The sequence below is a fragment of the Oryzias latipes genome, chromosome 7 (assembly GCF_053564925.1).
Source record: "Oryzias latipes strain Hd-rR chromosome 7, Olatipes_Hd-rR_3.1".
In the NCBI taxonomy this organism is placed as follows: domain Eukaryota; kingdom Metazoa; phylum Chordata; class Actinopteri; order Beloniformes; family Adrianichthyidae; genus Oryzias; species Oryzias latipes.
The window spans coordinates 9,932,584-9,950,756 of NC_136243.1; the positions used below are offsets into that span (position 1 = coordinate 9,932,584).

At 40.6% G+C, this 18,173-nt stretch overlaps 1 protein-coding gene across 1 annotated transcript; it reads left to right on the plus strand.

Annotated features, from left to right (window-relative positions):
* The first annotated feature begins 3,017 nt into the window (after positions 1-3,017).
* On the plus strand, positions 3,018-18,161 carry pmelb (premelanosome protein b). Its single transcript, XM_004071014.5, has 12 exons — positions 3,018-3,294; positions 5,507-5,602; positions 5,692-5,838; positions 8,399-8,527; positions 8,672-8,833; positions 11,909-12,241; positions 13,587-13,790; positions 15,930-16,070; positions 16,167-16,269; positions 16,372-16,577; positions 16,658-16,748; positions 17,764-18,161. The coding sequence occupies exons 1-12, from the start codon at positions 3,213-3,215 to the stop codon at positions 17,921-17,923; spliced, it is 1,854 nt and encodes a 617-aa protein (XP_004071062.1). The 5' UTR covers positions 3,018-3,212; the 3' UTR covers positions 17,924-18,161.
* Positions 18,162-18,173: the final 12 nt, after the last annotated feature.

Genomic DNA, 18,173 nt, shown 5'->3' on the forward strand with positions numbered 1-18,173 from the left:
AGAAGGTTTTCAGGGGAAAAGGGGCTTTAATAACAAAAGAAAAACTACAAACCAAAACCACTGCAGCAGGCAGGCAAACTCGAAATCTTATACACACTTGAAACAGGGGAACATGAACCTATGGAGCAGCACAGGAGGAAGGGAAGGACAGAACAGACGAGACACAGGGGGAAACAATGGGGCCATTGGGGGCAGATGGGGACCAAAAGTAAAACTCAAAATAACAACACAACAGGAAGCCCTTCAAAATAAAACAGGAAGTGAACTCAAAACATGAAGAAACAAAAGACAACTGGAAAACAAAAGTAAAGAAACTAAAACCGTGACATGTAGTGGCTGTCTGACACGACCTTTATCCAGTTCCGGGCTTCTCAAACCCCTTTAATAAAAAAGATTCTCAATTATTAAACACATAAACTAGTCTGTTAAATGTTCCACCTAAAGAGAGACTGGGATTTTTTTACACAAATTGTTTAAAACGTAAAAATAATTAGTTTATAATTCGGGTTTCTGCATCGTGTTCTGCACAACTTTGTCTGTTTAATTTTCTTTTTTTTGGTTTATTTTGAAACTTTTTCATTTTTCCTTCGGGTTCCTGTAAGTTTCCTGGCTCGGTTCTGTTTTCTAAAAGAATCAGCAGCTTACCTCTTGGTTTTAGTTGACAGAATTGCTGTTTGGTGCCTGATTCTGTTAAGATGCTAATCGAGACGACTGTTGTTGTGAATGTGGGCTATACAAATAAAACTGAATTGAATTGAGTTCACATCTAGTGGTCTTACAATTATTTTTTTTGCATTCCTCATATCACAGAATGTGCATCAGTGCATCATTCATTCATATGACTTTAATCCTCTATTGGTTCTCCAGATCAGAACCATTTTTGTGAAAACAGGCTTTTAGTTTTGGTGCGTCTTCCGCTTGAAACCTTCTACAAACAAAGGATCATTTCATTCCTCGTTATATATTGTAATTACTTTAAAGTTTGTGGGGTGCCTCAAGGCTCCATCCTGGGTCCCACACTTTTTAATCTTTACATGCTTCCACTCGGGGATGTCATCAGGAGACACGGCATTAACTTTCATAGCTATGCCGATGACACACAACTATATGAAGCCATTTCTCCTGATGACACTGGACCCCTGGATAGCCTTTTAAACTGTATTTTAGATATTAAAATATGGATGGGAGAGAACTTTTTGCAGCTCAATCAGGACAAGACTGAAGTCTTGGTTATCGGTTCTGAAGCTGTGAGAGATAGGGTCCAATTTTATCTGTCAACTCACTTTATGAAAATATGTGATACAGTAAGGAACCTCGGTGTGATTTTAGATGCAGATCTTAGCTTTGAAAAACACGTCAATCAAGTAACCAAGACTGCATTTTACCATCTCAGAAGTGAGACCCTTTCTCTCTAGAGCCAGTGCTGAAATCTTAATTCATGCTTTTATTTCATCAAGATTAGATTACTGTAATGCCCTCTTTTCTGGGGTAAAGAAAACCACTCTCAATCGCCTGCAGCTAGTCCAGAACTCTGCTGCACGCCTTTTAACGCGAACCAGGAAGAGGGAACACATTACCCCGATCTTAAAATCTTTGCACTGGCTCCCTGTCAGCTTCAGAATTGATTTTAAGATTCTTTTAATAGTTTTTAAGACTGTCCATGGCCTAGGTCCTTCTTTTATATCAGATTTGCTTTTAGATTATGAACCTCCCAGAGCCCTAAGATCCTCAGGCGCGGGCCTGCTGATGGTCCCTAGAGTCAAGAAAAAAAACCACGGCGAGGCCTCGTTCAGACACTACGGACCTCGTCTGTGGAACAGCCTGCCTGAGGATGTGAGGACCTCATCCTCTGTTGAGGTTTTTAAAAAGAAACTAAAGACTCATCTATTTAACTTAGCTATTAATTAGATCTTATATGTGGTATTTTTACTCTTATATTTTATGTGCTATTTTATCAAATATTTATTTGTTTAATGTCTTTTAGTCTTTTTATATTCTAACTTTTTCTAATTTATATTTTAGACTTTTTTAGGCACTAAATCATCTTATCTTATCTTATTTTAATTAATATTTGCTCATTTGACCTGTTTTTATATTTTAACTTTCTTATTTTATTACTTTTACATTTTAGACTGTTTATGAGTGTTTTCTCACCCTTGGCCGGGGTGTTAATGTTCGGGCTCGAAGAGATTCTGTCCATACTTGCCCCCTGGCATCTCTTGTTCCGACTCCCCGGGCTGCCGGGCCTGGTGCGCCCACGTTTGGTGCTCTGGGCCTGGGGGTTGGGGGTCTCTGGGGTGGGGGGTGCTGGGGATGAGTTGTGCTTGTGTTGCTTAGATGCTGACGCCCCGGCCAATAGGAGGACAGGGCGGACGGCGCCTTCTGGGTTCTCTTTTCTTAAGCTCTGTTATTTCTCTTTTACTTGTGCTTGTTTTTGTGTGTTTTATTATGAGGGGCTTATTTAATTATTTTACTTCATGTGTGGGGTTTGTTTTTATTGTATTCTTGTTTGTTTTTTATGGAAAGCACCTTGAGCTGTCTGTGTGACATGAAAGGTGCTTTATAAATAAAATTAATTTGAATTTGAATTTGAATTAAAAAAAAAGAGAGCATCTCGGACACTGCTAATGTTTCTAATTTGTTTGTTTTCCTTTTCTTAATTGTTATACTCCTAATAGTCTGTTTTATCAAAGATTTTTGTAGTCTTTCATATTTTATTAATAGATGTACTTGTGTTTCTTGTGCTTTCTAACTGTTTTGCATTTGAGCTACCAACCATTTTGCCAGATTGCCCTAAAAAAAGAGATTCTGATCTTATTGTGTCTTTATCTGGTCACACTAAGGTTAAATAAATAAATGCAATGACACAAAAGTGTGACAGAAGTGGAAAAATCTACCTCAGACAAGTTTAAAAGCAGATGTAATCAGTCAGAGAGCATTTTGGGCATTTCTCTTTTAAATTCTGGCTGTTGGGATTCAGGATTTTTTTATTTTTGATGTCTGTCTTGGGGGTAAAGTGGGCCTTGAAGATATTTTCTGACGACGTTACGCAGAGCCTTGTTGTACTGTACATAAACGTGTCACACAGCCTTTGAATCACGCAGAAAAGGGGTGTGTTTTTTAATTCCTACAACCTCAGGAGATGGCATAAAAAGCTCCCTGCAGCCTGCTCCTCATAAAGGGACATTCCACCAGAAGGAGGTGTACCAACCATGAGGGCTGCTGCTTCACCGCCACCGCTGCTGCTGCTGCTACTGCTGCTGCTGCTGGCAATGGCTTCACTAACCGCGGCTAGTGAGTACAAGAATTAAAGAATGCCGACTCCTGCTTTTCATTTTTAAACAACATACTACACGCGTACACAATTTATACCCTAACCATCACAGAAATACTTTTGGGATTAAATCGTTTATGTTTAGATCAGTTGGGGAGTATTTCAGTGTTGCAAGAATTTGGTGTCATTGTGTGTGTTTGGGTGTTTTTAAAAGAGCAAAATACCTTAAATCCACCAATTAAAATATAACTGAATCTAAATGTTAATCAGAGGAGATGATGTAGAGACGAGAATCCGCCTGGACATTTCGAACAAGTCAAAAACACCCTGAAACATCTCTTTACTTGGCAGACAAACTTAACCCCTTGATGACTGAACCAATTCACAGCTATAAAAGTGTTTCTTGTGTTTTTGCTGTCATGTAGATGCTAAATTGATGTTTTTATGCATATTTGTATCAATACTTGTCAAAGGATTCCATTTTTACAGCTCTTATAATCATGTTTACATGTTATTCTGAACAATTGAACATAAGTGGGGTACACATTTAGTTTAAAAGTCAAAAGTTCCTCATATTGTTCATTTTGGAATAATTTAGTTTATTTTTATTTTTAACCTCTTTATGCCGTTTGATGCTAATTCGCACAGTTTCATCAAATCCAGGGATCCACTTAATTTAGCATCGTCCTAAACAGAAAAAACATTGGAGAAAATGTTTGATATAATTGAAATTGAAGTAATGAAGGATTAAAATGCTACAGTTCTTGTAAATGCAGTGTTGCTTGTTTTCGTGCAAATTTTAGTTCTACTTTAATAGAATTAATTATGCATTATTGTAACCTACTTTTGCCGTGAACTTGTGGTCGGTGTCAAGGTCTGTGCATTGTTTTAAGCATTAAAAGTAGAATAGAATAGAACAGAAAAAAATACAATAGATTACAACGCGATAGAAAAGAATTTGATATTTGCACAACAAAATTCCAGAAAGTTTCATTTAGTCGCAGTTTCAGTAAACTAAGTAAACAGCACAAACAATATTATAATTAATTTAAGGCATGTTTTACACAGCACTCTACTCTCATACTTGTTCACTTCTTGCACAATATTTGTTTCAGTATTAATAACACCAAGAATTTGATTTTAAATGGGTATAAAGACAATACTTTGGAATGATAATTATAACAAAAAAATGTTAACACGTGTGGTTTTCCCTCTAGCGTCACAGAGAGAAGGCTCTGGTTCGATTCCCGGCTGGTTCCTTCTGTGTGGACTTGCATGTTCTCCCCGTTTATGTGTGGCTTTTCCTCCGCGGCCCTGAACCATTCTTTAGGTCAATTGGCGACTCCAAACTGTCCCTCAGTTGTGAGTGTGTGTGGTTGTGTGTCTTTGTGAGGCGCTGTGGTGGAGTGGTGAACTGCAGGGTGTACTCCACCTTCACCCTGAAGTGGCTGCATACATTTCCAGCATCGTGGTCCTGCACCGGACCCAGCGGTAATGGAAGATGCATGAGAGCAGCTGTAGCTTCATGTCTGTACAGTTCTGTGGAAGGAATCGACAGCGGATCCAATCCGTCTTTATTCCAGAATTTGATCTATCCTGAGTTACAGACTTTCTCTCTGCCTTTAGCTTTCAATACAAAAGAATCTGTGTTTTAACCTCTTGATGGCTATTTACGCAAATATGCATTAAACCAACCAAATTCAGGTGTGAAGATTTTTTTTAACCTATCTAATTGTTACACATGGCTCCTAAAACCCTGAAAAAAACAGGACTGAACCATAGACGAAATTGTACTTTTCTTGTAATCGTAAAACAAAATTTGACCATTAAATATGTACGTTTTCCTCCAACACTGATCAAAGCAGACATTTCAACAAATGAATGTTCATAAAGAGCAGAATGTTCACATTTAATGAGCTAAAAATAATCCAAGATTAATTCAAGATTACACCCAAAAGTGTGGTTTTGATCAAGAATTCTCCAATCCGCTTTAATGACGCTTTAATCCAAATTCAGCCTGTAACACAGTTGGTCTGTATCGTAATCCTGCACATGCTCAGTTTAGCATCACATGAGAAGGATTGAACCATAAACTGGGATTAAGGTACAGTTTTTGGGGCACAGGTTGGGCAGCTTCAGCCACATTTAATTCCTTTTTTTTTAAGTCATGATCAGGCACTTTTTCTAAATTACTCAAATTATTCTTTAAATGCTTTTTTCTTCTTCTATTAGAACCAAAAACCCGCTTCATTCGTTATCCATCATGGGACACTAAGATGTATCCAGTTTGGAAGGAAGATGACCCGCGATTCAAAGACTCCTGGAAAGGTTTGTCTTGTTCTGATCATGATCCAGCTCTTTGGAGTGTCTGAGAGAACGCCAGAGTTTGCTCTTCTCTCCTCTGTCCTGTGGTGAAGGTGGAAGGGTGAGCTTCAATGTGGATAATGACTCTCCAACCCTGACCAAGGCCAAGGTCACCTTCACCATCGACCTGGAGTTTCCTCACAACCAGAGGGTGCAGCCGGATGGAGAGGTGGTGTGGGCTGAAGACTGCGTTGTCAACGGTAACACAAAACACTGCCCACAGAATTCAAGCCTCTTTATTGAAGTGTTGTTAGAGTATTCTACTGCAGATAAAGCAAAGCGTGTGGAGGAAGGGTTGTGCATTACGAGTTTTAGTTTGGCATAGATTTATAGTAATTTTTCTAAAAAGTTCCTCCTCATCTCGTTTTTAATGCTGCACTTAAAACAATGTGCAGAAAACAGTGTCAGGCTAACCTATTTAACCCCTAAATCAAATGAAACAGATTTTACATTGAGTCAAGGTTTTAAAGGTTTAGTTACAAGATGAAAAAAAGGAGGGATACACAAAAGTGAAACTGTTATTAAAGAAAAAGATATCACTTAAATGCTTAAAATTTATATTGGATTTGAACATGACAATCAATCAGGATAAAACAAACTTTTTAAATTCTTTACGAATTCAGCCCTGGGTTCCGCAAACATCCGAACCTGATGTGTTAAAAGAAAATCAGGCTTTAGTCTTTATATTACTATTTCATATCTGCACATGTGGAAGTAACTGAAAATATGTTGCCATTTTATTCTGACCCATAAAAATATAAAGGGGTTCCGCCTATGGGATGCATCGTAGCTGCACACGTGTTGATGCCTGCATATTAGATCTGAAGCACGGTGCCTCCATCTCTCTACTGTCTGCAACCTTTAACCCCAATAGAGCTATTTGGTCCAGTTTCTCATTGACCACAACAACAAGTCCCACCTCTTACTGTTTAGAAAAACACACTTTATTTATGTTTCTGTGACTATGAAGCCATTCATTCATAAAATGTAGGAATTGAGTTACCACAGTGATCAACTTTTCTATGGATAATAACTTTAACTTCTTCAACTAAGTTCTTTTCAAAATAAAATACACCCTGTATCAAATGAGATCCTCCTGTTATACTTTTAAGGAGTTTGCCTCTGAACAGAACTGTTGTGCACTGAAGAAAAGAGTATGTGGTTTAAACTTGTGTCAATGACAAACACCTCTGACAATAATCAGAATCAGAATCAGAAATACTTTATTGATCCCACATGTGGGAAATTTGTTTGTCACCATAGCAACTGACAGCAGAGGGAGAAAAAAAAAGACTAAGAATAATATAAAAAAGAACAAGAACAAATAAAATGTAGCATAAATGCAAAACAACAAGGTTTTATAATTTAAAAAGCTATTTACAGAACAGTGCAGGTAAAAAGATGTGCAAAGAAATGTGCAAAATTGAAAAAAATAAAAAATAAATGGGTAATTAAAAAGAAATGTGCAAAGGTTATCTTTTGCATTGTGTTGTTGTACAGGGTTATTGCATTGGGTGTGAAGGATTTCTGGTACCGGGCAGTTTTGGAGTGGAGCTGTCTGAGCCTCCTAGAGAAGGAGCTCCACTGTTTGTCCAGAACAGGGTGGAGAGGATGCTCTGGGTTGTCCATGATTGAAAGGAGTCTGTTCAGTGACCTCCTCTCCATCACTGCTTCAAATGTTTCCTGTTTGCAGCCAATGACGGAACCCGCCTTCCTGATCATAAAAAGAACCTGTAACCTGAACCTGTAACCATCATTTTGCTTAGTTAAGGTGTCTGTACTTTGGGGGAGTGGTCAGCAGTCGTTTAGAAATAAATTATTTATTTTTACTAATAAAGGACGACCTCTGCTGAAAAATAGAAACAAAAAAAACCATTTACTCAAATCATTAGCATTTTTCTTTAAAGCCAAAGAGCGACGATGGAGGGATAAAAGAGCCACATGTGGCTCCGGAGCCTCGTGTGGTAGACCCCTGGTATCTAAAAAACACAGCAAAGAGATGACTCATCTGAGCTGAATGCAACAGGGACTGTTCTGTAGAACGAAATACCCAAATTCACTTCCATTTCAATCTCTATCAAAATCCAGTTCCTGCCCAAGGTTGTCCCATGTTCTGCACAAAAAAAGTAAGAAAAACTTCAAGCCAAGGCAAACATTTACATTAAGTCTTTCATCCCAAGTCAGTCTGAATCCTGATAATTAGACCAAACTCTAATAACTATTTGTTATTGTTGCTCTATTTGAGGTACAAAAAAAAAAAACATAAAAACCAACACTTTTTTTTGGCTATAGTAATAGTTAAACATGGATTGAGCGACTGTAATGAGAAACAAGTCACTTTACCAAACCAGACTGTCAGGAACTGATGGTTTAGGACCCAAAATCCAGGAGGCTGGGCTTAAACCTTTAAGAAATAAAGTAGAATGGGACAAAATCCGTAGAAAAAACAAAAAGGTTACAAAACAGAGGACAATGACAATGAACTGATAACCAGATGCTTAAATACACTGAGGATCATAAACACAATCAAGGCAGCTGTGGCTGAGTGGCAGCCTAAACCTGGTGAGGCTGACAGAGGGAAAAAACACAACAAAAGCTGAAGAAACAGGACAAAAATGCAAATGCACCATCCTCACTGATTCCATCTGGATGATCAACATCAACCTCTCCCCACTTTAAAAAAATCATTCTTGAATCATTTATATTTTATAATAATAATACATATTTTAACATTAAATTTCCCATTTTCTTTTCTTACAGCAACAAAGTATTTGCGACACAAGCCGGTTTACCCGGCGCAGAACCAAGACTGGAAAGCTGTTTTTCCAGATGGAACACCAATAGAGACAGACAAGAGGCCTGCATATGTCTTTGTCTGGAAAACCTGGGGTGAGTGCAGCTGTCCTACGACATGAAATGAAGAAACTTTACCGTTATTCCTGCTTTATACACCTGCACTGCTCAATCCTGGCTTGTGCCGTTGAAGCTGGCGGTCTTGGATGTCGGACTGACCTGCGAATGTTGTTTTGGCAGGTCAGTACTGGCAGGTGGCGGACGGCCCCTCCTCCTCCCTGACCATTGACACGGATGACGTCCCGCTGGGCTCCTACACCATGGATATTGTTATCTACCATTACCGGAGCAAAGAGAAGTTCATTCCTCTGGGATATGCTTCAACTCAGTTCTCCATCACTGGTTGGTAACACTCCTGTGTGCAAATGTTTGGTGTGAGGTGGGGTAAGAGGGCAAAACAGTACAAAAAAAAAAGCTCAAAAGGATGAAACAAAAACATTTGAATTTACCGATAAAAACACCAGATAAATTAAGAGCTGTAAATTTCTAATAGCAATACGTAAGAAAAAAGGGAAGCAGATGGAAATGGTTTGGACATGTTGAAAGGAGGAATAGTAATGAAGTTGATAAAAGGATGCTGCGTACTTAAACTATTCTTTATCAGACACTGGTTTGTTTGTTTTATAAAACGTACCGACATGTTTCGCTGGAATACCTTCCGCCTTCGTCAGGGTCGTCATCAGGTGATGACGTCACAAAAAAAACAAAACAGTGTCTGTTAAAAAACAATTTAAATACGCAGTATAATTTATAGACACAATGAACCTCATTGAATCATTGATAAAAGGATGCTGAGATTGGAGCCACCAGGAAAAATGGCATAGAGGAGGACCAGAGAAGAGGTTCATGGATGCAGAGAAGGAGGACATTAGAGTGGTTAACGTTAGCAAAGATGAATGGAGGCAGATGATTGGCTGTGGCCACTCAACCTCTCTATGCAGGCAGGCTTTAGGATGTCAGGGAAAATAATATTTTAAAACGTCTCTATAAATCTCCCCCAAATGAAGTGTTGTTAACAACTGATTTTTAAAATCACCACTGATGTTGCTTCTTTCACAATAATTATCGGAAATCTCCAGACCAAAAAAAAAAGAATAAAATCCTTTTTTCAAAAAGGCGCTGACACTTGATGGAAGTGAATAAATGGAGGGCAAGCTCCACATTGTTACATACCCTCTTAACTCTTTTAACCCTTGTGCTATCTTAGATGACCCCACCCCTACTTTGACGAGTTCTCCCTAACATGACAAAGGTGGATAAAGGTGGAAAGATTTCATGTAATCCATGGACACCAGTGAGGATCACAAATCATTGAAGAAAAAAGGTTCAGAGCACTGTCTAGTGGGTCTCGATGACCCAAATCTTTTTTTTTTTTCTTTTTTTTTTCTCCTAACTTGTCCTGTCCAACAGCTGGGCAGACAGATGAGAGCTGAGGGCCTCTTGTGTTGGACATATTTTACTTTGACAAGAGGGGTTATTAATCTTCAGACAAACCAAAGGTATGTCTGAATAAACCCCTTTTGTAATTGAGGCCAAACTTTATTAATTTCAATCATGTCTGAAAATCTTTGGTGTTGGACCGGACGGAAAAGGAAAGAGGGGAAGAAGAGAGAGGGACGCTAGAGAGGGGGGGGGTAGGGGGGTGATAATAGGAGGGGAAGGGGGATAAGACCATGAAGCAGCATAAAGCAACAAGTTTACTGGTTGTTAATCATTATGGTAAGGTTCAAATGCAGTACAAAAAGGGCGGGGCCCGTCCACACACACACTCAAATGTTATAAACACACCTGCTAGCTGCAAAAATGTCCACCTGTCGACATGTACACAAAACAGATAGTGTTCACACACGCATACTTATGCCTTAAAACCAACTAGTGTGAAATATTTCAGTCATTCAGTCATGCAAACTGTTAGTGCAAAGGTGAGCTAACACCAGTGCTCAGGTGAGTGTTTATGTTCTTCTAAAATGGATGGTGGAACGTGAAAAGAGGGAGGGAGAGTGCCCAGCCATCCCCACCCCAAGACCCCCACCGCAGCAGCAGCGGCTGCCGAAATCCACAACGCCACACGGGAACCGGCAGGGAACAACCGCCGCCCGGGCGACCAAGCCCGCCACCCAGGCCAGGGCCAGCAGGGCCGCCGCAAGGCCCCCAGAGCCAGAGGCCAGGGAGGCACGGAGGGAAAGAGAGCGCCGCCCCAGCCCAACCAGGAGAGCAGCCCCCCCGCCGCGCCTGGAGAACTCAACGCAGGGCCCCACCGGAGAACGACGTCCACAGCCCCAAACGAGCACCCCATCCCCCCGCCCCAACCCCGGGTACGAGCCAGGACCCCCCAAGGGAGACCTGCTCCGCACTCCAGGCAGCCATCCGCCCGGCCCACGGTTGGTCCAGGGAGGAGCGAGGCAGGGGGCCCGCCGCCCCCGCCCAGGAGGGGAGAACCCCGGGGGAAAAAAGAGGGCCCACAAGGGGTGTTGTAAATATGGCCCGACCAGGCTCAGCCACAGTTGGAAATTTGGCGGGGCCCAGCACTCAGGAGCAAGGACCAGAACCCACCCCCCAGGGACCAGACACCCCCGGCTCAGATGTAATGTGAACCCCCCCACCGCGCGGAGAGAGCACCGCCGGGCCCAGGAAGCCGGCACCCCGGGGACATGGCCGCCGTTGCAAAGGGGCCCGTATCCCCCACCAGGGAAGAGGCAGGGGACAGATGGACCCAGGTCCCACCTTCCTTGCAAAATGTGTGTGCGTGTATGTGTGTTTGAGAGGGTGTGCGTGTGCATGTGTGTGTGTTTATGTTGGGATGTATGTATTGAGGGGGGAGGGGTGTGTGTACTAAGGGGGGTGCAGTTAAAATTGGCGGGTAGGGCACTAAGGGGACATCTCCTGATTACTCACAGTGACGTCCCCTCACCCTCCCCACCAAGGGGCCCTAAATGTCTAAGGTGCGGTTAAAATTGGCGGGTAGGGTGCTAGGAGGACATCCGCTGCTTGCTGGCAGTGATGTCCAAGCACCCCCCCTACCAAGGGCCCTACATGTCTAAGGTGCAAATAAAACCGAAAGAGGGGGGCCACTGCCTAGTAACCCCCCCCCCCCCCCCCCCCCCAAGGCTCATCGCAGGCGAAGCCCCCCACCCCCTCACCCTATTATGAGGTTATATGAGGAAGGGGGTTCAGAGCACTGTCTAGGTCTCGATGACCCAAATCTTAATGTTAAAGTGCCTGGGATAGCACAAGGGTTACGAGCAGTGACTTTACGCACTGACGTTACATTTTGACCAGTTTCACAGAAAAAAATAAGAAGTGAATCTCTTTTGTTAATGCTTAATAGCTTTAAATAGAACATTTTCACATCTGTATCCATATAGAAGGACTCCCCTCATTTTTTCTCAATATCTCACAACTGTTTGTGGTTCTCAGATCAGATCCCCTTCTCTGTTTCACTGGACCAAGTGAATGATGTGCAGGCTGCAGACATGCGCTTTGTGCAGAACAGAGCAATCGCCTTCACTGTCACCCTTCACGACCCCAGCGAGTACCTCAGCAACGCAGACATCACCTTCAACTGGGACTTTGGTGATGAAAGCGGAGCCCTGATCTCCAGAGAGCTGACCGTCACTCACACCTACATCACTTCTGGCTCATACAAGCCCCAGGTGGTGATCCAGGCAGTGATCCCAGACAGGTCCTGTGACCCCCCACCTGAAAATCCAACCACCGCCCCTGGTCCACCTGCAGATCAGGGTACCACATGTAAGTAATACATTATAGTCCACTTCAGACAAGCTTGTAGTGCTCTAACTGTCTACTGCTATAGAAAGTAAACACTGAAACTTGCAGAGGTTGGTGGTTTTGGATGACTTTAACAAACCTTTATTTACTAAGGTTCTAAATACCTTTGAACTGTCCAGAATGTGCCCGCCTTTGCCTTGGTTTGCATAGCGAGAGAGAGAGAGGGAGAGAGAGAGAGTGACAGGAAGAGAAGCGTATTTTTTCTCCATCCATCTTACCTTTCTTTAATTGTGGATAGAAATGTTTATGGTTTGGAGCACAATATAGCAAAATTGTTATTATGCATAAAATTCCATACCAATGCATAATTGTATTTCGTTATCTGTTCATTATCTGGCTGTGATAGGCTCCAGCAACCCCTACGACCCTGACCAGGATTAAACAGGAATGGAGGATGAATAGGTGCATAACAGTTCTAATGCACAATAGATTTTACATTTACTGGAGCAGATTTATAATGAAGAACCACTACTCTTACTCAGTTACGTTGTACAGTCTGATTACATTTCGTTTTTAATAGCATTTGTTCAGTCCGGCACAGTCGTCACCAAAAGGACTGTAAACCACGGCAGTCCTTTGCTATGTCCGAATTTCCACCCTAAACCCTAACTACAAAAAAACTAGAGTGTTTTTAAACTGCTAGGATCAGTTTACTAATTTCATGAAGTTAAAAAAGAAGTTAAAAAAAATAAATTTAAACACATTTTCTTCACAATCATTGTTCGAACGTGATGTGGTCTATATTTCCCAAATAGTGTGCTTTGATGCATGTCCCTGTAACATTGATGCACTGGTTTTACGCCGAGACTTCTGGGAAATTTCTAGGGCACTCGATTCTGGAATTGTAGATTCGGACGGCCCTACATAGTGCACTATGTTTGGACATGGCCCCTGAGTTTGCACCATTTTAGATGTCATTTTTTGATGATGACATTTTCTTATAATCGAGCAATACATGTTCCCCTACTATTTATCAACTGAAATATTATTTGAGAAAAATGTAATATAAATGTCCGTTTGTTTTAAAATGTAGAACAAAAAAAAGATGAGAAACTGAAAATAACTGTAGACACAGCTGGTCATAGGCTAATGCTACGCTAACAATGAGCCATTTCAAAGTATATGGAATTGAATTTAAAAAATTCTGTTAATGAGAATCTATGTGAGCTTGAGAAAGCAAATGTGCGTCATGTGCCAATCAAAAATGTTTCCTCAAAGGCTAAAAGTTGGGTTGTTCTTGAGCTAAATCATCCTTTTAGGCTGTTTGACAACACAAAACTAACTAAAGAGTGTTATGTCATTGAAGTAAAAGCTCCTGCGCTGGTGACTGCTCTGCCCACGCCGGTTTACTCCGAGTCACCTCCACCGAACACCGTCCCCTCAGACACAGAGGACGACACCGCCGAGGGAGAGGCCTCTGCCGCCTCCTCGTCTCAGTCCGTCCATGAAACGCTCTCAGGGGCCAGGACACCATCACCCGTCAACAGAGAGGCAGGAAGCAAACCCAGAGGTGATGTATTTCATCCCACGTTACAGTGAAACTTAAAGCCAGTCGCTTGATCTTTTACATCACGATGACAAACTGTTGAAAATGCAAATGTTTCCCCATGAAAAGACGCTGATGGAAGCTCCTGGGTTTGATCATTTCAATCTGGATTTACATGTCCTGCACAGTTTACTAATCTGGTTTTCTTGTTCTACCAGATTTATATTTAATACAATGCAAAGAAAAATGAAAAAAAAAGAGAAGCAACAAAAAGGAAAACTTTAGGAAACCTTGAAACTTGAGAAAAATATGTAAAATGAGCATTTCAGACGTATTTCTTGGAATAGTTTTTTCTTTTTTAATTAAAATGAAAAATACTCCGGCTTTTGAGGTCATTTTCATTCTTTTACACAAAATGCATCTGTTCAGGCTTCCTTTTTCTGAGTTTTACATTTCCTTCTTTAATTCATTTATCAGATTTATGTACTCAGTGTCTTTCATTTAATGTATTTGTTTTGCTTTGACTGTGCTTTGACCTAAGGCAGGGGTGTCAAACTCCTTTTCACTGAGGGCCACTTCAGCATAGTGGTTGTCCTCAAAGGGCCAGATATAACTTATACTTGTAACTAAATGTAATGAAAAATAAATGTAACTACTCCTTAATGTCAAATAACTCATTTATAAATTTATTCTAACTTTGTAAAGTGCCATTTCCAGTTGCGCAGAAAACATATATTTGCTTGTTAATCTAGCATAAATCATTTTACATTTGATTCTGTCAGTTAGGTTATGTGGACAGTGTTTAAGTCCTAATGTATAGTCGCCCGATCCAACATTTCAAGTCTGATTCCCCCTAGATATGAATAAATACACACCAATTTTAATTTTTAATTTTAAGAAATTAAAAACTTTTATGCTCTCGCGGGCCACATAAAATGACATGGAGGGCCACATTTGGCCCACGGGCCTTGAGTTTGACACATGTGACCTAAGGTATCTGAACCGCAGCCTATGAACTATTATTACTGTACATCATGATGGCCCAGATGCAGGACAGATCAGGCAAGGCTTAGTAAAGCTCCTGTCATTTAATGACAAAAAGCACCACTCCAGGTGGGAAAACACGCCAGGAGTGGTGTAGCAATGGTTATAAATGAACTGAAACACTGCAGACTCAAACAGGGACGCTAAAATATTCAGGCAACAGTGCGCCACTCCACAGAGAACCACAGGTGAGAGGCCGGTGACCTCCAGCAGAAGCCACAGCCCGCCTGTGGGCACCAAACAAAGACAAACTGGCAGGCTGTGTTACAATATTCAAAAAAATCCAAGATTGTGTTTGAATTCCCTCACTGCTTAGTGCACTATAGGGCACTATATTTTGGGTTGTTTAATTCTACAATTCCAAATTCCAGTGCTCTGAAAATTTCCCAGAGGTCTATGCAAAAAGCCAGTGTGCATCAAAGTTCACTAGATTGGCAAATATAGACTACAATGCATTGCATGTAAAAGATTTTTCATTTGAAATAAATATATTTGAATTTATATTTTTAAATTATCCAAGTTTTCATCATCAGAATACAGTGGAATAAAAAGTCTATGGAAAATATTCATATTTATAAGGTTTTTACTTTGGCAAATATGTGACATTATATTCAGTATTTCAGAAAAAGTAGTGTGCAATTTGTTCAGATAGCTAAAACACAGGGTACTGGATTCTCCCACACTATACAGTGTTTTTGGCGTAGTGAGGGAATTTCAACATAGTCTGTGTCTTTTCTTAGGATTACAAAAAACTGCAATTTCACTGCACCTTCATTTTAGTGTTGAGCCTCACTTGGACATTACTTTTGAAAGAAATTCACATTTTTTTGTAGAAAACTGTCCTTGATACATTTTCATTGCATTAGCTCATTGATATTTACTTTTAATTTATTTTTCATATTTTTTGTTAACATTCAAAAATAGGAAACAAGTTAAAAATCCATTAAAATGTGTTATTTTCGATACCTTGATTCTCAGGAGTCACATGAAGGGTTTGGATGCATTTCCATGTTAAAATACGTTTATAGATTTTTCTGTGCCTCTAAATATTAATTTGTTAACTGTGAAGTGTCAAAAGCAGTTTTTGATGATAAATGTATATTTTTTTAATCTAATCAGGTGACAAGAGAAGAGTAATGCTAACAGGAGAAGGTTCGGCTGTCGTCATTGCAAAGAGGGATGCTGGTGACGCACCGTCTGCCGATAACAGCTGTGTGATTTACAGATATGGCTCCTTCTGCACCGGCATTGATATCTTTGGTCAGTTTTTGGTTTTTTAATCTGAGATTTTTTTTTCCATTAAAAAAAAGTTTAATTAACCACAAGCCATTGGCTGATTATTTTTCTTTTCACCAGAGGGGATTGAAAAAGTAGAAATTGTGCAAATGGAAAACGCTTTGGTGACAACCCCCAGAATAGCCAGCAATGTCTTAGATGTCACTGTTACCTGTGAGGGAAGGTGAGTATGTAGATTACACGGGTCACACAGCAAAGAATGATGCACAGTTTCGCAATTTTAGCAAAGTCTTTTGTCACTCAGTGTAACCTCTTCTTCCTGCAGCCTTCCAAAAGAAGTGTGCAGTGTAATTCTGGATGCAGAGTGCTTGAAGCCAATTCACACGTCCTGCAACGTTGTGGAACCGTCCAAAGAATGTCACCTGATGCTGCGTCACTTCTTCAATGAGTCTGGACTCTATTGCATCAATGTCTCCATGTCTAATGATGTCAGCTTTGCCGCCACAAGTGCCAAAGTCAATGTGGACATGGGTATGCATGATGACCACAATGCAGCTTTTCATCCTAAATCTGATCTGAGCCGCTCACTGACACAGAGACTCTTGTTTCAGGTTCTGGTCTGTCCTCTTCTGGACCCATTATCATGATGTTGGGGTTCCTCATGCTTGTTCTGGTCATGGGAATTGCAGTTTACTCTTATAAGTAAGAACAAGGAACATTATTTCAAAGAAAAGTTTTTAAAATTGCCATCCTTTTAATTCTAGTTCTCTGTAGCCAACAACATTCCACGGTAAACCTGGATCCTTTCCTTTTTTTCTGACTGAAAAACTCTCTCGTGGCTGAAAGCCTTGATATCATTGAGATTTGCGCGTTACCTTCTCCAGCAGGAGCAGAACAGTTGTTCACCTATAAAGATCGATGGTGAAATTCCTGGCTCATAGACATGTGGAAATGTCTTTGAGCAAGACACTGAACCCTTCGTTGCTTCTAGCGAGTTAGAATAAGCAACATGACCATCGGTGTGTAAATATGAAGATGATATCAGCATAGGAGCACTATTTGAGGTGAGAAAACCCTGGTTCAAATCGCAGCTGGGCTCTCTCTGTGTGGAGTTTGCATGTCCTCATGCAGGTTTTATCCGGGAACTCCAGCTTCCAACCACCATCAAAGACATGTTTCATAGGCTAATTTGCGTCTCTAATTTGCCCCTTGAGGCAATGTTTGTGCTTTTGTGGCCCTGTAACAGACTGGCAACCTATCCAGGGTGTACCCCACCTTTGTCCAGCTGGGAAAGGCTCCAGCAACCCCCAGACCCTAAAAGGGATTCAGAAGGTTTAGAAGATGGATGGATAATTTGCTTGATTACACTAAAAATGCTCTTCAAAGATTGGGTAATTGTTAATTGTAAAGTAAAAGATGAATGTATTAAGGTAAAAGCAGAGTTAATAAAACTCCACAGTCAAGGGATCTTAAGGAAATAGACTACGGCATCACTCTGCATCAGCAGAAGAATACGGCACTTTTTAAATTATGAGCTGGAAAAGTGGTGAAAAGATATTTCAACGTTTATTTTATTTGATCATTTAAGCAAAAATCCCCTTCAGTAAGAATGCCCAGAACTCCCACTCTATGTTCAGGTCTCCCAGCTCTTCCAGAATGTTAGCCTGTCCACGGTTTCTAAATGTTTCATCAATTGATTCTATGCTTTGCTTGACAGGCGCGTTCAGTCCTACCTCCCGCTAAAGCCAGAACTCCCTGCCTGTGAAGACGCACAGCTTGGCGCGTCTCATGGACGCCCTGCAGCCTCCATGTGCTGGAATTCAGACAGACCAGCAGAAAACGACAACTGCCCTCTGCTGCAGGACAGGTCGCTGTGAATCAAACACAGTTCATCTGAAACTTACAAAAGCACTGAGGAGATGTTTACTTTTTAACATGTTTTTTATATCTCATAAAAATCTTTGCAAATGTTTAACTTTTAGTTCTAAATCAAACAAATCCCTAGAATTATGTAACATTTCTTGCTGAAATTCTTTTGTACCATCTTCAATTAAATTTGAGTTCATGCTATCTGAAATTTGTCACATTTTGAAATAAAAATGGTTTGAAATTAAATTTGTTTATGAA

Coding starts and splice junctions, on each gene's coding strand:
- pmelb (XM_004071014.5), top strand. CDS start 3,213: ATGAGGGCTGCTGCTTCACCGCCACCGCTGCTGCTGCTGCTACTGCTG. Junction 5,603..5,691: donor ATTCAAAGACTCCTGGAAAG/GTTTGTCTTGTT, acceptor CCTGTGGTGAAG/GTGGAAGGGTGAGCTTCAAT. Junction 5,839..8,398: donor TGAAGACTGCGTTGTCAACG/GTAACACAAAAC, acceptor CTTTTCTTACAG/CAACAAAGTATTTGCGACAC.